At 36.7% G+C, this 21,294-nt stretch overlaps 4 protein-coding genes across 6 annotated transcripts; 3 read left to right on the top strand and 1 right to left on the bottom strand.

Moving 5' to 3' along the window:
• The first annotated feature begins 235 nt into the window (after positions 1–235).
• Positions 236–1,993, top strand: LOC110274772 (uncharacterized). Its single transcript, XM_021130049.1, has 2 exons — positions 236–593; positions 1,365–1,993. Exons 1-2 carry the CDS (start codon positions 236–238, stop codon positions 1,991–1,993), a joined length of 987 nt encoding a protein of 328 aa, XP_020985708.1.
• A 409-nt stretch (positions 1,994–2,402) lies between these two features.
• Positions 2,403–2,864, top strand: LOC107460307 (uncharacterized). Its single transcript, XM_016078665.1, has one exon. The coding sequence runs from the start codon at positions 2,403–2,405 to the stop codon at positions 2,862–2,864; it is 462 nt and encodes a 153-aa protein (XP_015934151.1).
• Positions 2,865–10,919: 8,055 nt separating this feature from the next.
• On the top strand, positions 10,920–12,256 carry LOC107460319 (uncharacterized). The gene has a single exon (XM_016078678.3). It carries the CDS (start codon positions 11,062–11,064, stop codon positions 12,016–12,018), a length of 957 nt encoding a protein of 318 aa, XP_015934164.1. The 5' UTR covers positions 10,920–11,061; the 3' UTR covers positions 12,019–12,256.
• A 6,318-nt stretch (positions 12,257–18,574) lies between these two features.
• On the bottom strand, positions 18,575–21,096 carry LOC107460318 (uncharacterized). Of its 3 annotated transcripts, none has more exons than XM_016078677.3 (6): positions 20,930–21,083; positions 20,754–20,811; positions 20,243–20,611; positions 19,427–19,767; positions 19,215–19,337; positions 18,575–18,947 (listed from the first exon to the last, which is right to left on the bottom strand). In XM_016078677.3, the coding sequence occupies exons 1-6, from the start codon at positions 21,005–21,007 to the stop codon at positions 18,864–18,866; spliced, it is 1,053 nt and encodes a 350-aa protein (XP_015934163.1). In that variant the 5' UTR covers positions 21,008–21,083; the 3' UTR covers positions 18,575–18,863. The 3 variants fall into 3 exon arrangements, with proteins under 3 accessions (XP_015934163.1, XP_052113355.1, XP_015934161.1); XM_052257395.1 differs by having other exon boundaries at positions 18,875–18,947; positions 19,089–19,337; XM_016078675.3 differs by lacking the exon at positions 18,575–18,947 and having other exon boundaries at positions 18,959–19,337; positions 20,930–21,096.
• Between the last annotated feature and the right edge of the window lie 198 nt (positions 21,097–21,294).

The following is a 21,294-nucleotide window of genomic DNA, read 5'->3' on the forward strand; positions in this document are numbered from 1 at the left end:
ACTTGAAGTATGCCTACTTTGGTGATAACAACACATACCCAGTAATCATCAATATTCAAGTTTGAATGAGGAACAAGAAGAGGAGTTAATCCAAGTGCTGTAACAACACAAGGATGCTATAGGATGGACACTTACGGATCTAAAGGGAATCAACCCTTCAATGTGCATGCACAAAATTCTACTTGAGGAAGGTGCAAAGCCCTCAAGACAACAACAGAGAAGGCTGAACCCAGCCATGAATGAAGTGGTCCAAAAAGAAGTGTTGAAACTGTGGCAAACAGGGGTAACTTATCCTATTTCAGACAGCTCTTTGGTGAGCCCTATCCAAGTGGTTCCTAAGAAGGGAGGGATCACTGTTGTGTCAAATGAGAAGAATGAACTAATACCTACAAGAATAGTGACCGGATGGCGTATGTGCATCGACTATAGGAAACTGAATGAAGCCACCCGGAAGGACCACTTTCCCTTACCTTTCATAGACCAGATGCTTGAAAGACTCGCAGAACATGAATATTACTGCTTCCTAGACGGTTACTCCGGCTACAACCAAATAGTTGTAGACTCCAAGGATCAGGAGATAACCTCTTTTACTTGTCTATATGGAGTTTTTGCTTATAGGAGAATGCCCTTTGAATTGTGCAATGCACCTGCAACATTCCAAAGGTGCATGCTCTCCATCTTTTCATATATGATTGAGAAGTTTATAGAGGTGTTTATGGACGACTTCTCTGTGTTTGAGGATTCATATTATGATTTCCTATGTCATCTTTCCATGGTGCTAAAGAGGTGCCAAGAAACCAACCTAGTTTTAAATTGGGAGAAGTGCCATTTTGTGGTGACTGAAGGGTGGTTCTTGGTCATAAGATCTCTAAAAATGGCATAGAAGTGGACAAAGAAAAGGTAGAAGTAATTGAGAAGTTGCCTCCACCTTGCAATGTTAAGGCAATCAGAAGCTTTTTGGGACATGCTGGGTTCTATAGGAGGTTTATTAAAGATTTTTTAAAGATTGCAAAACCTCTTAGCAACCTACTTGTCTCAAATACTCCCTTTGTTTTTGATAGAGGGTGTATGTTAGCCTTTGATGAACTTAAAAATAGACTTTCCTCTACACCTATTATAGAACCACCTAACTGGGATCTACCCTTTGAGTTGATGTGTGATGCATCTGATTTCGCCATTGGTGCTATTCTAGGACAAAGGAAAGGCAAGCTAGTACATGTTATTTACTATGCTATCAAGGTCCTTAATGAGAATCAAAGGAACTACACCACTACAGAGAGAATTTTTAGCCATAGTCTTTGCTTTTGATAAGTTTAGATCATATCTTATTGGCTTAAAAGTCACTGTTTTCACTGATCATGCAGCCTTCAAGTACCTATTGACCAAGAAAGAATACAAGCCCAAGTTGATAAGGTGGGTCTTGCTACTTCAAGAGTTTAACATAGAGATAAAAGATAAAAATGGGGCAGAGAATAAGGTGGCTGATCACTTGTCAAGAATCCCACATGAAGAGGGTGGAGCACATCAATTTAAAGTAAATGAGAGATTTTCTGATGAACAATTGATGATGATTCAAGAAAGCCTTTGGTTTGCTGATATAGCTAACTTCAAGGCTATTAGGGAGTTTCCCACAAATATCAACAAGCACATGAGGAGGAAGCTGCTCAATGAGGCTAAACACTACATCTGGAATGAGCCCTACTTGTTCAAAAAGGGTGTTGATGGAATCTTGAGGAGATGTATCTCACAAGAGAAAGGACAAAAAGTGTTGTGGCAATGCCACAGATTTGCATATGGTGGCCACTTTAGTGGAGAAAGAATAGTAGCAAAGGTGCTCCAATGTGGATTCTATTGGCCGACAATATTCAAAGATGCTAAGGAGTTGGTGTCAAGGTGCAATGAATGCCAAAGAGCTAGCAATCTATCAAAGAAAAATGAGATGCCACAGCAGTTTATCCTAGAACTTGAGTTGTTTGATGTATGGGGGGATTGACTTCATGGGTCCCCTCCCCACTTTATACTCAAACAAGTACATTCTAGTGGCAGTGGACTATGTATCTAAGTGGGTGGAGGAGATTTCAACCCCAACAAATGATAATAAGATAGTCATGAACTTTCTTAGAAGAAATATCTTCAGCCGATTTAGAGTCCCCAGAGCCCTTATTAGTGATGGAGGAAGCCATTTCTGCAACAGACCATTAGAAGCCCTCCTCATGGGACATGGAGTGAAACATAAGGTTGCAACACCTTATCACCCTCAAACAAGTGGGTAGACAGAGCTATCCAACAGAGAGTTAAAAAGAATTCTAGAAACGACTGTGGGAGCTTCAAGAAAGGACTGGTCAAAGAGGCTGGACGATGCTCTTTGGGCATATAGGACAACCTTTAAAACACCAATTGGGATGACCCCATATCAGCTGGTGTATGGGAAGGCATGTCACATACCCCTTGAACTTGAACACAAAGTCTTTTGGGCACTCAAGCTGCTGAATTTTGATAGTAATGCTGCTGGGGAGAAAAAGATCTTGCAACTGCAAGAATTAGAAGAACTCAGATCTCAAGCATATGAGAATGCCAAAATCTATAAGGAGAAAGCTAAGAAATGGCATGACCAAAAGATAGAAAGAAGAGAGTTTGTAGAAGGTCAAAAGGTGCTGCTATACAATTCAAGGCTCAAGTTCTTCCTAGGAAAACTTAAGTCAAGATGGTATGGACCTTTCACCATCCTCAAGGTGTCTCCCTATGGTCATGTAGAGCTCATGGAGGACAAAACACGGAGAACCTTCACTGTAAATGGCCAGAGACTCAAGCATTACTTGGGAGACTTACTGGATGAGCAGAGAGTGAGCTACAATCTCAACTAAAGAAAGAGGAACATCAAGCTAGTGACGATAAAGAAGCACTAGTTGGGAGGCACCCCAACACTCTGTATCCTTTTTAAAATCTTATTTTTTTTTGTAGTCTATGACTATTAAGATAGGTAGTTTAATTTTAGTCTCTTAGTTGATAGTTCTTTAGTTTATTCTCTTTTATTTACTGGGAGTGTAAGGTTGCATAATCACTCAATTGAAGTTGGTTGAATGGGCTGAGAACTAGCTAAAGAGCTAAGTTTGGTATGGCCACTAATCCACTTAATTTAGGCTTACAACCCTTTGAATGAGTTAATATTGAAAGTAAGCCCAGAAATTAAGTTTGGTGTGGCCACCACCATATGAAGTTCACACAAGCAAGCCCAACATGGTCTTAGTTGAATGCACTTAGTAAATTGGTAAAGCATACAATGCCATTTTAATGTGTTCGGAAGGAATGTGAAAGATTGAATTTATTTCACCCTTATGAACACATTAAATTCCAATGATGAAACCATTTCACTAGATGCAAGGAAATTAAGTTTGGTGTCCCAAAGGACACTCATCAATGGCAATTTAAATGACTCATAATATAGGGAATGTGAAGGATTTTTTTGTCATTACTGATGGGGTTGTCGGTTTTCAATTTCATAAGAGGCGGGACCCACATGATTGATAGCTCATCAATCAAGGAGTCAAAGTGTACTTGCACTTTGGAACTCAACATCTGAGTAAAGTAAAAAGGAAAGGACTGGCGCCTCACCCCATACTAGGCGCCACTCCCAAGTGGGAAAACAATTAATTGTTTTCCCTCCCCACCTTCCCTCCAGACTACTCCTTCTCTTATAAAAACCACTCAACCTTCCACTTTCCTCCACACTCCAAACCCAACTTCACACTCGAAACCTCTGTACTTTCTTCTCTTTTTGTTCCCTTACTTCTTCTTTTCTTCTACTTGATTAGGGACAATCAAGTCCTAAGTTTGGTGTTGTGGAGCAAACCCTTGCTTTTCTCTCCGTTTTTTACCTCTCCTACTATTTTCTACAACCTTTCAAACTTTTTTTCTCACCCAATGGCACCACCAAGAGCCTCATCATCAAAGAAGAGAAAGACCAAGGAACCAACTTCCGGATCCTCAAGTTCAAGTTTCAATGAGTACAAGTTCCTCTCATCATTCAACCAAAACCAATTCTATGGTTGGGTGAGTGAGAGGCATGTCATTCCGGAGGTTGGCTTCCAACTTGGTAGGAATAAACATCCTGAGATTAATAGGGAAATCAATAACAGAGGATGGGCACTCTTATGCAACCCACCAAATAAGGTGGTGGAGAGCTTGGTTAGAGAATTCTGTGCCAATGCAGTGCCTTAACCTAGGCAACCTTATGGATATCTTAGCTATGTGAGGGGGAAAGCTATTGACTATAGCCCCTCCAACATAGATAGGATGTTAATGGTGAAGCAAACAAACTCCACCCGGAGCTGTGAAGAAAGGGTGCAGTGGATCAATAACAAAGATGGAGACCCAACTAACTTAGAAGAAGAGACTTATGCCCCCAAGCTAGTGGGTGGCTGGATTTTGTGAGAAGGTCTCTCAATCCCACATCCAACACTTCAGAGGTGACTAAGGAGAGAGCTGTGCTCATATATAGCATAATAAAGGGAGAAAATGTCAATGTTGGGAAATTAATTGCCAACAACATCAATAAGGAGAGAGCTGTGCTCATATACAGCATAATGAAGGGAGAAAATGTCAATGTTGGGAAATTAATTGCCAACAACATCAATAAGGAGAGAGCTGTGCTCATATACAGCATAATGAAGGGAGAAAATGTCAATGTTGGGAAATTAATTGCCAACAACATCAATAGGGTACTGAAAAGTACCAAGGATAGCTCAAGGTTGGCATCCTCCAGCATCATTCAAAGGCTATGTGATGAGGCAGGGGTTAAGAAGATCATTGACGAGGTGCTAGTGGAACAAGAAAAGCCTATAACTGCTAAGAAGATGGCCAAAGTGGTGGCTGCCAAGCCTTTTCAGAGAGCAAGGGAGCACAGAGCTCATGCTCATGTACCACAAGGGCAACTACAATAAGAAGAGGAGGCTAAAGATCAACCATAATACTTGGCATTACCACTACCATTTCAACAATTTCCTGAAGGTTTTAACTGGGAGCAATTGCAAGGAGACATACACTAAATGATAGGAGATATTCACCACCTGAAAGAGGATGTCAACCAACTCAAGGAACAATAACAACAATGGGATCAAGTACATAAGGACATACAACAACTCCAAGGAAGTATGGAGTATATGAAGGAGCAACAAGAACAGTTCGACTGGGGAGAAATGCAAGGTGCACTCAACAAAATAGTGGAGCAAAACAAATGGCAATAGAGGAACCTTGCTGAGTTTAGGCATCTTTATGATGCTAGAATCATTTCAAGGAGGCAATATGATATCAACACGCAAGCGAAACTGAATCCCTTGTGTAATGCTGTGGCAGCCTTGAACCCCGAATACCCAATATTCATGCAAGGAATGGAGGAACTCAGTGCAAGGCAAGATGAAATTGCATACCAGTATAAAGAAAATGTAAAGGCGTACATGAGAAGGCTGGGATTTTGGAAGTCCAAGGACACAAAGGCACAAAAAGGATCCTCCAAGATGGATGATGATGACTCCTCCTCCTCCTCTAAGAAGAAGGACAAAGGAAAAGGGCCAATGAACTGAAGCTGCTCAAGGTTGTTGAGTTCCATGGTTGACACTTTGTTTTAAAAAAAATTCTGAATTTCTGTTTGATTTTCTTATGTTTTATTTCCTTATGTTTAATGATGGTTGCAATGTTAAGATAGTTTATGTTTAATGCTTAATTTCCTCATGTCCTGAAGTCTTTTTATGAGTCCTTTATGATTAAAGAAAGAAAATGCAATGTTGTTTAAGTTTCATGATCATCAAATAAAAGAGTAGTTTGTTTCCATAAGAGTCTGTGGTGAGTTGTTGCAAAAAAAAAAAAACAAGAGTAAAAGAGACTAAGACCAAGTGGGACTACTCAAAACCAAGAGATAAAGGAACTAAGTGTAGAACCTTGAATGAAGTTGAAAGAAAATGAGTCATGATGAGCAACTAGACTTAAAGGGAGTGACAAGTAAAAGCTAAGATATCCCTTGAACATCTATAGAACCAATAAGTAGTAAGCAACAAAAGACCCAAGGCTCTGAGCATCACCTACTAGGATGAAAGGAAGCACCAATTAGCTCAAAAGAATTAAAGATCCTAGTAGATACTTGTGGTAAAGATATGTCAAGAAGATAGACCTGGGCAAGTAAATTTTTAGGGGTGTTTCAACACCTAGTACCCTAAAACCAACTGGTTTAGGAGTGCTAATTAAAAGCCTAACTTAAAGGGTCGTCTTGAGACAAAACACTTAGAGTCGTGGTTAATTGAAAAGAAAAGTGAAAAAGAAGAAACAACTCCTGCTACTTCAAGGTGATAATCAATAAAAAGGGGGCCTGAGGCATATACTTGGATGAATGAATTTGAAAATTTTTATGTTTTGGGTATTTTTTGGTGTTTGATTGATTTGGTTTGGGTATAAATTGTAAACTTATGACTAAACCGGTTAAGGTATGATCCTCCACCATCACCTCTACCACCACCACCAATTTTAGCTTGGTTTGTTGTAGGAGTAGTTTCGGACTCCATGACAAGGATTTTAAAGGTGTTGGTTGGGTTATGAAAAGTTAAAAAAGTGAGTTGAGGTTGAGGGTGGGATAATTTAAAAATTTTATTAAAAAGTTAGAATTTGAATATTTTTCTCGTACAGAACTCATCTTTCATGAGTGCAACTTTAATTTTCTTAATTCATGAATACTTTTGTCAGGATTCGTAAATTTTATAAGTATTTTTGGTAATTTTTTCCTTAATAATATTATATATACTACCCAGGCCTCACGTCTAATAATTGATATATATATATATATATATATATATATATCACTACCAGAAATACGGGTATTACCAACGAGAAGATACCCACGAATAAAAAATAGTGGCAAATTATATGATCGTGATAATCACTTGCAACGTCTTGTATCTCCGTGGCTAAATTTTGTGGATTTTTTCGACGGTTTTATTTGTTCGTGGCTAACTTGAGATGACTTTCCTCATTTACCACAGACCTAATGATCACCGTGATGAATTCAAACGATTTTCACTTCAAAATTTTGTCTTTAATTTGGCGTTTTTCTCCATCTCTTTCAAAATATTTTTATACAGTTTATACTTTTTCTCAATTTTTATGCAGACTTTTCCAATTCTCCAATTGTTAGTTTTTTCTCCCTTCTTCCTTTTTAGTGCTGCCGCTGAAAAATTATACTCTGCCATATCTCCGAATTTTTTTTTAATTTTTCTTTCTTGATTTAAAAGTAATTTTTTTTGTGTGGTTGTGTTGTTCATTAATTTATAAAAATCATATTGTAATATAATAAAAAAAGACTAATTCATATACATACAATTTTACTATTTATATTTTTTAGTTGTCACTTTTTTTTATTCGTATTCTTTCTGGCCAAATACAGTTTCAGTGTTCAATTTCACATTATGCATTAATTTAGAGACTTTAGTAATAAAATAAAATGATTCAATTAAAAATGAATGTTAAAATTATAAAAAGAGTATCAAAAGAGTACAAAAAAAAGTACATATTTATCTTTAATAAAATAACTCTAGCTAATTCTAAAAAATAAAAAATATTAACTATGATTGATTGGAATAATAACTAATTTAATTACTCACTATTAATTTAGTGCAATATTAATGAACAAAGTTCTAACTCTTAAAATTCAGAATATTAGTTTTATAACTACATTTTATTATTCTATCTATTTATTAACATTTTATTAATTTAATAAAAAAATAAAATAAAATAAACTTTATGGAAGTTCATTTTTTAACTATGTACAACATTTTTATTCTTTTTTAATTCAAAGGTATCAAAATTTTAAGTTTTAAGTTTATTTATTTTAATTTTTATTGATGTCATTTTTTTTAAATCCAACGGATCAAAATTCTAAATTCTAATTTGTATGTAAAATTTTTAAAATATAATTTAAAGTTATAAAATTTACAATTTAATATTTTTATTAAAATTAAATTTTATTCTAAATTAAAAATGATAGTTACTTCACTAAACAAAATTCAAATTAACATTTATAATAAGATAAATGAAATTTTTAGCGGTAATGTTAAATGTAACTAGTAGCCCACTCACCCAGTTTTTACGATAACTTCCTCACACTATTTTTTTCTCCAAATTCCCTATTTGTTAGCTCCTGTAATTGATTCAAGTTTGATAACATGCAACCAACCCCTCTCACTAATAACATTCTCTTCGGTTTCTCCAAATCCGTAATTTCTTAGCTCCTGCAACTAACTTTCAGAGTAAATCCGTTATGCTCAATCCGTTCCTGTTTAAATTATGAGTACGATCGCATTAGACATTTTGTGGAAGAGAAAGGACCATGATTTGCAGCAGTTCGAGTACCGTCAGTTCGAGTCGCCGAAGAAGCAAGCAAAATCGGTGGAATCTGATTCTACGGCAAATCGCGAAGAAGACTTGAAGGAACCCTAGGTTGCTTCATTGCACCTCCTTCACTGTCGCTCTCTCTGGAGGTAGTGCTCTGAATCTTGCCTCTCTAAAATACTGGTCGATTTAAATTTTCTCTTCTTGTTGCTGGTGGAGATGAGTGCATTGTCTTGGATTTGCATGTTTTATTCATTTATCCTTTTGATGGTATAGAGAATGAATTTTTGGTATAAAGTATAATTTAAATGCATAAATATAATTATCTACTTAGTAGTACGTACTAATGTGATTAATTATATTCCTAATTAACTTTAGTTCTCTTTTATATGCTAAAATCCCTAAAATCAACATTATTTTGGTAATGCTCATAGCCATAGCAAGGTAGCAAACAAGAGTTATTATTTACATTTCTTATCATTTCTTGTGTTTCTTACTTTTGAGTCTAACTTTATGCATTTAGTTTTGTATATTCTAAACCACTTCATAAGAAGAAGTTCCACCATTTAGATCACTATGGTAGCATCCATTCTTCAAACATGTAATTTTTTATATACTTAATTTTTTAAGAGCCTAATCTTTGTGAATATTTCTTTTTATATGAGTGTTATTTTGTGATCATAACAATGTTAATCAGTGTAGATCAAACTATCTCAAACGAGAGAGATTTTAGTTTGATGTATGAAGAAGAAGGAATTTCCAAGAATGGTAAGAAGCATTCTATACGTTGATCAATAGAAATGAGGTGGCAGTAAAAAAAACTTCTTAAAAAATTGTAAGGATACTTTATTTGATTTGCTTCTTTCAACCTTTCTTTCATTATAACACTAGACAGTAGTTGAGACTGTTTTCTTTCAATTATTAAAGCGAAGTTGTTGTGTGATTGAAATTTGAAATTATTTAATAAAGAATAAGAAAAGTGAATTCATAATTGAAGTGGAGGCTATAGGTCATGTTAAACATAAACATCTTATGTGCCTGCTTAGAGGGAGTTAACAGGTATTTATTTTTAGCAAAGTAAATCATTTTAAGTTATTATCTATGCTCTCACAACTCTTGAGTACATAGTATCTATTTCTTTGTATTATCAATAGCATTTTTATTTGTTTTTGTTTCAATATTTAAGCTACTAATGGATGAATATGTGAACAATGGTAACTTAGAGTAATGGATGCATGTTGCCATGGAACAAGGGACACTTACCTGGAAGATCCGCATGCTCGATATGCTCGATATTTATCTGGTAAGTTCAACTTTCTACTCTAAAATATTGATCTTGTTAATTGCTAATACATTTCTATTTTTATTTTTAAATTCTGTCTCTAAATGATTTTGATTGTAATCTAATATCTTACTTACTTACATGAAGCAATTGAATTAAAAATTGTTTAGCAGGATATAAGTCTAGCAATATATAATATATTGATTGATGAGGAGTTTAATGATATGTTTTATGTTGTGAAAATGAAAACTCAGCTTTATTGGGTATGCATTTTTACTTTTTTTTTTTACATTAAACTATTATTTTAAATAATGTCTTGGAACATTTTTTTTCATGAATTAAGAGATAACACAATCTTATTTGAATGTTTTTGTAGGTACTCCAATAAAGACGTTAGAGATCTAATAATGATGCATTCTGATACTTGATTTTGTAATAGTTTAAACTCATTTAGTTCAGGATATTTGCTTTTCAACATTATTACTTAAATTTCATATTTTTATTAATAAGAATTCTACTTATATGGTTATGGCTAATTTTTTTTAATTTTATACGATATAATTTTGTACTAAGTAGCATCTTTATTATATATATATATATATATATATATTTTAATTTATCTTTTATGATTAGCCACGGAAAAAATCATGGCTAAATAACCCACTAACATTAGCCACGGGCAAAATTGTGACAAGAAAACCCAGCCCACCAATATTAGCCACGGACAAAATTGTGGCAAAATTATACTTGTTGATTATATTGTTGTCAGTTAGTCACGGTTTAGAGCGTGGCTAAAATAGTGAAAACCGTGGCTATTTAAATGTCTCCACGGGTCACAAAACCGTGACTAACAGGCCAAAAACCGTGGCTAACTGAAAATGCGTCGCCCTTGTTAGCCACGGATACCCATTCGTTGCTAACGCTTCATTGCTGATAGCACAAAACGAAAAGAGAGAGTTCTAGCCCCACGACGACTTTGATAGATTGATATCGGAGTTGTATATATGCCATATGCATGTGGGAGAAGGTTGTAAACGACAGAGGTAAATGGTAGCAAATTGAAGTCATCAGTAGCTACAAGAAATTGATGAAAGACAAAATAGAACAAAACAAATTAGAGATGATGAGAGGAAGCTTTGGAGAGCCACATAGGTGGACCAACTAAAAGCCTACATGTATAATGACTCCCCACCAATTATGAGAGCGAAGGTTCCCCACACAACATCCAATGAGAGGTGGACTGCGCTACCAAAATCCTTCAACTAAGATTAAATAAAAATAATATCAGCTGGCATATCAAAACCAAACACAACTCCATCGTTAATTACAATTTCAATTAATAAATAAAAGGGGAGGATGAGGAACAACAACTAATAACAAGCTAAGCTGGGTTTTGACCTTGATTGAAGATGGGTTCTCAAGTGTCCAAACAGTTGGAGCGAAGAAAGGCGATAAAGGCTGAGAAGAAAATATTATCAGATCTAAAGAGCAGCAGCGAGGAAGAGTACCCAGGGAGTGAGTACCGCCCTAAAGACAGGACGAACTGGATGTCAGAGCTGAACCCAGAGAAAGTTCGAATCAACCAGATCGTGTGGCCTGGAACACACGACTCTGCCACCAACAAGATTGGCATCCCACTCGTCACTCGCCCCTTCGCTCAGTGCCAGTCTCTCTCCATCTACCAGCAGCTCCTCTGCGGCACCAGAGTCCTCGACATCCGTGTCCAGGAGGACCGCCGCATATGCCACGGCATCCTCCTCACTTACAGCGTCGACGTCGTCATCGCCAACGTCAAGAAGTTCTTGTCCGAGACTCAGTCGGAGATCGTCATCCTCGAGATTCGAACGGAGTTCGGCCACGAAGACCCCCCGGATTTCGACAATTATCTGGAGGAGCAGCTGGGGGAGTTCTTGATCCACCAGGATGACTCAGTATTCGGGAAGACCATCGCAGAGTTGTTGCCAAAGAGGATCATATGTGTTTGGAAGCCCAGAAAATCGCCTCAGCCCAAGCCGGGAAGCCCCTTCTGGAGTGCGGGCTTTCTCAAGGATGATTGGATCAACACGGATTTGCCGTCCACCAAGTTCGATGGCAACTTGAAGCATCTCAGCTTGCAGCCGCCCGTTTCGTCCAGGAAATTCTTCTACAGGGTGGAGAACACTGCAACCCCCGTCGCAGATAACCCCATTTTGTGTGTGAAGCCCGTCACGGGCCGCATTCATGGCTATGCTAGGCTCTTCATCGCTCAGTGCTTCGCCGAGGGCTTTGCTGACAGACTTCAAGTCTTTTCCACGGATTTCATTAATGACGACTTTGTTGATGCATGCGTTGGACTCACTCATGCAAGGGTTGAAGGCAAAACCTGAGACAATTCTTAATTTATCTTTCTTCAAAATTAAACTTATATAAGTTAGTTATTCTTGTTCTGCTCTTCTGTGTGTTTTTGTTCTTCTCTTAGTCCCCTCTTGTTATATCGGTCATATTTCTTATTTCATTTATCTGTAGATCGTTTATAGAATGTTTGCATGTTGATGGGCTTGTAAACTTTGAATAGGCTATTTGATTGTAATGTCAAAATAAACGAATTAAATTATTGGTTTCTTAGCTTGAGCAATCCCATTCATATAGCCCAACGTGGAAAATAAGAGTGTAATGAACTGCTTTTACCCTGAGCCTTAGCCATGAGGAATCCATGAGAGTACTGTGGAACACGATTTTCATTCCGTTCAACTACACGAAATCGACGATTATTGCTTTAGTATTAACTATTAGAAAAAGTATAGGTGAACAATAATTTTAGTGAACAATATGAATAATGGGGTTACAAATGTAATTTACTCTTAAATTTATTTAATGATGTAATTAATTTAATTAGAATAATAACCATTTATTAAAATTTAAAAAGTCATCTTTTTGGATAAGGAATAGTTACACCTATACCAATAACAAAGCCACTCTTCCCCGGTCACTTACTGCCGATGTTGCCTCTCCTTATTCCGACGTCCGGTCAGACCCCCAAGCGGTTTCTTTTTTTTTTCACCACACTCCACAACCAGCGCACCGTGCAGCCTGTCCCAGGTCTCCGTGAAAACGCACTGTGCAGCCCCTGCAGCCCAAGTCCTCCACCATTGCAGCCTCGTAGTCAACGACTGATCTGGTGTAATACACGGGAGAGTTGCGGTTTCCGTTTCATAAGTACGTGACCTCTCATAGCCAATTTAATGGAGAAGAATTCCGTTGAACCGAGTTGTCTCGTGCCAGATTCTTTCACTGGCGGCATTACTACGCATTCGATCGACAACGTGCGCAATTCGTTCAACGGGGAAAGTGAACATTTGGACAAGGTAAACAATGTATCTTGTTTATTTTAGACGTATGTTTATTTTTATATAAATTAGATGGTTATTAAAAGATCAACATTGTTAATCCATTTTGTAAGAAAATATAGATAAAAAAATGAGACATGATCTACATCATTTAGGTAGCAATTTCTGATGTTGCAAATCATTGGAGCCTAGCAAACTGGTTATATTAGGACTTCTTTTGGTGACTTACGTGATTAGAACTTCAATTTTTAACAGCTATGCTTCCAAGGACCTTATTTAACTTAATTTTTTTTTAAACTGCCAATATATTCTTACTGTAAATGACTATGGGTGTTATGTTGTTGATTTTCATATGTTTTTTTTTTTAATTATAGCATGGATAGTAATATCACATGGTTCATGGATCCTTGGATTAAAGCAAACATGTTTAAAATTTGATGGAGCTGGGCTTTTCCATTTTAGTATTCTTTTTCTTATCTGTTTCTGGTTCATTTGATTGACCTTTAATTTCTATAAATTACGGATGTTCAATTTTGTAAGAAAACATGGATGCAAAAATGTGACATGATCTACATCATTTAGGTTGCAATTTTTGATGTTGCAAATCATTGGAGTCTAGCAAGCTGGTTATATTAGGACTTATTTTGGTGACTTACGTGATTAGAACTTCAATTTTTAACACCTATGCTTCCAAGGACTTTGTTTAACTTGATTTTTTTAGACTGCCTATGTACTCTTGCTGCAAACGACTGTGGGTGTTATGCTGTTGATTTTCATATGTTTTTTTTTAATTACAGCATGGATAGTGTTCCGAGGGTTACCTGAAACTGTGGGTCGATCTCGGACGAGATCTTCTGTGCTGGTTAGTGCTGTTGTGTCCGACTTGGTGATGGTGCTGATCCTACGTCCCCGGAGGGTGGGGGGTACCTGCAAGGGACTCCGATACTTAAGTTAGTAAGGGTCTTAAGCAGGTATTTAGTAGAATCAGAATATGAGTTATACCTGGGTGCTCCAGTGTATTTATAGTGATGAGGCATGACCTTTTTGGATAAGATAAGTTAGTTATCTTATCTTATCTTACCTTCTAGGTGAGGTCAGCTTATCTTCATAGGAACCGCCCTTCTCTCTGTAGGCTTGGGCTGCCTTAGGATTTGGGGCGTATCCTTCTATTTGGGCCCTTCTTTGGGCTTTTCTGGTGACTTGGCCGAGCTCTTTGGAAAGAGGTCGGGTTGTCCTGACCTGAAGAGGTCAGTTGCTTTTTCTATAAAATATCCCGGGTCGGACAGCTTGATCCAGGGTATGAACAGTGCCCCTGCTCGAGCTCGGTCTTTATTTGGAGGTCGAGTCTTGGTCTTCGAGCCTGCTTGGGCAAAGCCGAACTCGAGCATTTTGTCGCTTTATCTTTGTAGAGCTCCTTTTTTAATGTGGAACGTTTCTGCTTCTTTAAGCGCGCGCTTTTGCATTTAGCTCTCTAGCTTTGGAAACGTACGAGGGTTTAACACCCTCATTAATGGGCTTTTAATGCTTCGCTTTCTCTGGGTCTCTTTATTTTTAAACTTTGCATTTGAAAAACGGTTTCTCTTCTTTGTAACCTTCTTTCTCTCTTTTCTATTTTCTCTGTGATTTTCTCATTTCCTTTCTGCGACGTTTGCTTGGCAATCGTTTGGTGTTGCTCTTGGAGTGCGATTTTGGTTTCCTTCTTTCTTCACTTTCTTCAGCGCTTCCTCTTTTCCTCAAGTTGGTTCTTTTCCCTACTTCTTTTTGGAATGTGATAAAGTTTTGATTTTGCCTGCATCTATGTTGGAAAGCTTGAATCTTTTCATATTGCCGTGCTTGACTGCCGCTGTGATGTACGTGTTCTGGTCCTCTTCCATTTAGTGTCTCTCTAGGGTTTTGCATGTTGTCGCTGCTTGAAAAAAGGTTGCTCCTTTAGTGGTTTTAGGTTCTGTTGGTAGTTTCTCTTTTGATGAAGACGATGTTTTCTTGATGATTTCTGCTTCGGTTGTTGTTTCTGGTTTTGAAAGGGAAGGATTGTTGCTAGGGTGTGAATCTTGTAAATCTTCTTGGGTTCTTTATTATGACTGCCCCCAAATGGTGCCCCAGGATTTTTAGTGTAAGTCCTGGGGACTCCTTTTGTTGCTTGTAATATGCTGGGTTGTGTAGTCGAGTTGTTTTGTTGCTGTCTGAGATGTGTTTTAGTAATCCGATATTCTTTTCTTTATTGTAGGACTAGTTGGTCTTATGACTTCTCGCAAGAATATTGTTTTCTCTTTGTAGGTCCTTCTCAGCTTCTCGTTAACGTAGAGCTTCTTCCTCAAGTTGTTTTAACCGATCTTGAAATGCATCCAGGGCTCCCTTGTTTGGGGAGTTCTTTTTGTTGATTTGGGGAGTATCTTTTGGTGTAGTGTCCGCATTTTTGTACGGCGTTCTATCTTCTAGATCTGAGTCGTGGTTGTTGTCATGGTCGTCCGGCATGGTGCTGGAATGACTTCCAGGTTCCCGGCAACGGCGCCAATGTTTCGAGGGTTACCTGAAACTATGGGTCAATCTCGGACGAGATCTTCTATGCTGGTCGATGTTGTTGTGTCCGACTTGGTGATGGTTCTGATCCTACGTCCCCGGAGGGTGGGGGGTACCTGCAAGGGACTCCGATGCTTAAGTTAGCAAGGGTCTTAAGCAGGTATTTAGTAGAATCAGAATATAAGTTATACCTGGGTGCTCCAGTGTATTTATAGTGATGAGGTGTGACCTTTTTGGATAAGATAAGTTAGTTATCTTATCTTATCTTACCTTCTAGGTGAGGTCAGCTTATCTTCATGGGAACCGCCCTTCTCTCTGTAGGCTTGAGCTGCCTTAGGATTTGGGGCGTGTCCTTCTATTTGGGCCCTTCTTTGGGCTTTTCTGGTGACTTGGCCGAGCTCTTTGGAAAGAGGTCGGGTTATCCTACTTGGTGTGGCCGAACCTAGAGAGGAGGAGGAGGACATGAATTCCAGTGAGAAAGACCTCGTGAGACGTCCTCTGGACAAAAAGGAGTTTCCATTTGAGGAACCTAAGGAATCTGAGGCTCATCTAGAGACCATAGAGATTCCATTTAACCTACTTCTGCCATTCATGAGCTCTGATGAGTATTCCTCCTCTGAAGAGGATGAAAATATTATTGAAGAGCAAGTTGCTAAGTACCTTGGAGCAATCATGAAGCTGAATGCCAAGTTATTTGGTAATGAGACTTGGGAGGATGAATCTCCCTAGTTATCCTTATCAGATGTGATGAGTATTGTCCGTTGCTCCCACTTAGTCAACCCTTACTAAATAAAGGAAAGTCAAGTGGACCAATTAATTTGACTCCTCAAGTCCTAGTCAACTCCTAAGGAAAGACTAGCTTTAGAGGGATCCAAATCAACCAGCAAACTTCAAATATCAATCAACTGCTGAGTTTGATAACTCAAGAGTTACCAATTAATCAACCAAAGCCAAAATGGGAAAATCTAAATTATTTATATAATAAATAAAAGAAAGTAATCATGAGTCTGAAATACCTCAAAGTGTCTAAATTAAGAAAATCCTAACATGAAAAGTTCATAAATAAATAAAAGAGAAAATAAATAAAAATAACATTGAACCTGTGATTTGAAGAAGATAAAAATATTCCTATGTCCTTTAAGAGGAATCCTAATTCTAATTCCTAAGAGAAAGGAGAGAGCCTCTCTCACTAAAAACTACATCTAAATTATGAAAAGTGAATTATGATCTGATCTGAAGTATGAATGATGAATGAATAGATTCCCCCACTTTATAACCTCTAATATTAAATACGAGAAACCTAAACCATAACTTGGCCGATTTCCCGATAAACCCGAAACACCTCAAGCATTGCCACACCACAAGTTTCCAAAATTCCAAAACCTTACCAACAAAACCCAGCCTCCTAAACTTGATCTCAAGCTTTCAATTCCTCAAATTGTCTCCAATCCACAACCAATTTCAATCTAACATCATAATATTCACTATAATCAACATAGAGTTCACTAATTCAATATTTCACAAAGGAATTGAGGGTGCTTACCTGACCCACAGTTCCAATGAGCTAAATCCGACAATACTCGTGAATCAATTCGAACCTAAACACCGAATTTAAGCAAAATCCAACATGATTACACATTGAATTCGAAATTGGAAAAGATAAAATTGAAAAGAAAAATGTGGCTTCCTTACTAAATTAACTACTGGGCTTTGTAGAACTCGACGATGCGGTCGCATGGCCGCAAACAGTGTAGCAATCGGAACTCCGGATCAAAAGTTACAAAGATTTAAATCACCACCAAGGGTTTTGGAATTTCACATGCTCTCCCCCTTCCTCCAATGCATGCAGCATGTTTTTGTGTTGAAAATGGGGAGGAAGGGCATAAAACCTGATTGGTTTGGGTCTTGGGTCCAATACGGGCCAGTTTGTCTAGTTCGGTCCGTTCGATTTAATTTTGGGCTAAATTTTTTAAAATTAGTGTCAAAATTTCTATTTTAATTTTATGTACACCCTTAAACTATAAAATTTCATTTTCTAATTTCTTGATTGATAATATTTATTGACTAATCATTTACTAATTTCTCAGATTTTATAAACAATATATCTATAACTCACATGAGATAATCCTTACTTCGAAAATTATATTTTTTAGAGATAAAAAATTCATATAAAGTAAATATACAAATAAATAGACAAATAATTAAATGAATGAAATGAAATAGAAATTTTCATTCCAGAAGTTAAATCAAATCAAATGCTAGATATTTTGACAACTATACCTCTATAGATAGCCTTGAATTTTGTTAATGGAGGAAGAAGGATTTGTAGTTCTGAATTGTGTTAATGGAAAAAAGAGAAAAGAGTAAAATGGTGGAGAAAGGGGTAGTTTTGTCATTTAAAAAAATATTTTATTTAAAAGGACGATTTTAATACCAAAATAAAACGTTAAGGATGATTCTAAATAAAAAATTATGTTGAGAACGATTTCAATTCTGACTCTAAACGTTAGGACCAAAACAATACTTATCCCTTTATTTTACAATAATTTAACATTCATATATATTAGCTTCTAACAATAATTAATGAAACTTAAATAAATTTAAAATATAAATCTAGTTATTATTATTAGATACATTAAAAATATATTTTCTACCCTATAAAATCAATTTATTTTATAATAACAGCAGAATAACTCACTACCTCTAAAATCTATTTATCTATTTATAAAATCAGAATCATTGTAATAATCATAAATTACAACTAATTACAACCAGAATTTTTTTTTTAACGCCAAATTTATTTATTTATTTATCAACCGAAACCTCTACCATTATTGTTATACACCAAATTTAATAATAATCATTATACATATTATACAAATATTATTATTATTATTATTATAACGCCAAATTTATTAATAATCGTAAATAATTTATTAAATTCATATTTTAAATTTATTATTACTACATAATTCATTACTTGAATTACACTACCATTAATAATTATTATTATTATTCCTTATTCAGCATCGATTTCATGCAACTATAATAATAATATACCGTAATTACTACTAACTAAGAATAATTAATTATTATATTCATCAAATTTTTGGTCTTTTAGGTATTGTTTTTGAATTGTTGATGGTGTTTTTGGTGGTCCAACAATGGAAGAAATGAAGGGAGAAGTGGGGTTGGGGGTGGGTTTCGGATAGTGAGAAGGGTGAGAGTGAAAGTGATGGTGGAAGAGAGTGTAACGGAACTTAAGGAGTGTGATATGCTGGGGAGAGCTGCATCCGCACCACGTGTCCTCGGTATGCAAATCCGACGGTCCAATTTGTGCACTGCCGATTTCAGTAATTGGACCATCAGATTACTCCGTCCGATTTGTTTGACACCTCCATTACAGCGGCATGAAGCACCATAGACCCCATAACCATGCGATACACCACCTGCCACCCCATATCAAAATTAAATAAGTGCCTTTCAGTTTGTAGGTTCAGGACTGCACAAAATGTATACAACCTTTTTTATGAAAAAGGCTTGCATATAAGTTACTCTTAACAAAGATATCAACTAAATAGAATACATACAATAATCTTCCGAAATCCAACTCAGTAATTGTTTTCTAGTACATTCCTAGAGCTAGAAGGGAAAAGCCTCAAAAGAAACGTCATCAATGACCAAATGCACAAAATCGCCAGTGCTTGGAAGGTTACCATCATTGCAAATAAAGCTCCAGTTCGTTCCAGCACTTCTGGTGTCAAAGCAAGTCCCTTCAAAGAGAACATCAACCTCTCCGCAAAATTAGCTGCCCTTGTAAGCTGATACAGTCTGAATAACTGTCAAACCAATTGATCAATGTTAGCTAAAACTCAATGTGAAAATTGCAAGAGAGCGCACGCACACATATATAAATAAATAAATAAACCTCAAAGATAATTGGGACAAGGGGCCAGCATGATGTCCGACGCTTGTCCAAAAATCTCTCAAATGCAATTTGAGCAACACAGCCGACTAAAAAGGGGGTTATAGCCACAACAGTTGCCATGGGAATCACTGGAGAAGTCATCCACAGAAGAGCGAGAGGAACAACAATCTTCAAACCCATTGTGAAGGCAGCAGAGTAGCGGTATCCTCTGAGGCTGGTGATCAGATCCCATCTTTTTGAGCTATACTCCAAATATGGCCTCTGGACGCGATCAGTCACAAGCAGAAATATTGCAAGTCCAATGTAGAATGTGGCCTCAACAAAGAATGAACTCATAACATCTGCAGTTTGTTGGCAGCAGAAATGTGTATAAAGAGATACTTCTCACCAACATCTAAAAATTTTCCTACATACAAATCCAGAAAATATAATCCAAAAGAATGTGCAATAACATGTCCACAATCCCATGGGATCAACACTTCACGTATCTTGTGATTTCCTCTTAAGAATTTCTTAGCTTTCAAGTAACTAACTAAACTATCTAAGTTCTTTGACTTTTTCTTCCCCAGATGTTACTTTGACATTGAAGGTTAGGTTATTTATTCATAGTATGTGAAGTTCAAACAGAACTAGAGATTGCATCGGCATTAAGAAATATGATTACTTAAAAGAAATTATGGTTTTTATCTTGGGTTTTCAGCCTGCAACTATATGTCTATATCAGGCCAATAACTATAAACTTCCTGTTGACAGAATCAACACATGACTAATAATATGCAAAGAAAGTAAGAAAAATGCAAAGGTCAAGAAATATACCTACTAGGATCACATCGTTAAAGAAAGTTTCAACTACATTTCCAATAAAGAACTGTGGCAAAATCAAAGAGGATATGAGCACAACAGGAGCTAAAAGCCAGAAGTATGAGCTTTCCTCTTTTTCAAAGGGTGCAGATTCCAACTTCCCTTCTTCAACAGACTGGAATGTAATACCGTAGAAGGAAACAGAGCCTGGTTTACCTCGAAATGGTTCTATCCCATTATAACTAGTAACCGCTACACTAGAATTTCGGTTTGGGCGAACCTCCAACCCACCATTTACATTTGAATCAGAAGCGTGCATTAGAAGAGGCCTTTGGAATCTATCCAATTCCAAATATGTAGGCCCTTTACTCACCCATTTCAAACCTGAAATCAAAGAGTTTCTATGCTGAATGATTTTGATGTAAATGCTAAACAACAAATTCAATTGAAAAAAATAATCTTAGAAACTGAAACAGTAGAATGCAGTGAAATTAGTGGGAGAAAGAAGAAGAAGAAGAAGACGTACATTTGGATGTGTCTGCAAACCGAAATCCGAATGGGGCGCGGGTTCGAAGCGCTTGTGACTGCGAAGAAACGGTGACAAGTGAAAAAAAAAATGAGAAAACAGGAAGAGAAGAGTTGCTATGGAAAGATGAGAAATTGATAGGGAGTCGTGGATTAAGTTTTACAATATGAACGTACTGAGGTTAAACGACGATGATGATTAGAGAATTGGAGAGGCTGAGAGGTAAGACCACAACAAAGGGTTCGAAGTTCCATCCCTTCTTCCACCTTAACCCCTTACCTTACTATCCTCACTCAGTCTTTAGTCCGATACTTTCAAGTTTCAGTTCTAGTGTTCACTAGTACAATTGTAAAACTTTTCTCACTCAACAAATTATATTAAATTTAAATTAAAAATTATTTATAGTTACTTTAAATAGGGATTTTACTTATGGATTTTTCGTGCAAAATTTTTAATTTAAATTTGTATGCTTTCAATCATGTTGGTATTAGGAGTTATAGTTCAAATCGCATATTTTTTTATATTTTTTTAGAAATTATAG

Source organism: Arachis duranensis, chromosome 2 (genome assembly GCF_000817695.3).
Source record: "Arachis duranensis cultivar V14167 chromosome 2, aradu.V14167.gnm2.J7QH, whole genome shotgun sequence".
Lineage (NCBI taxonomy): Eukaryota > Viridiplantae > Streptophyta > Magnoliopsida > Fabales > Fabaceae > Arachis > Arachis duranensis.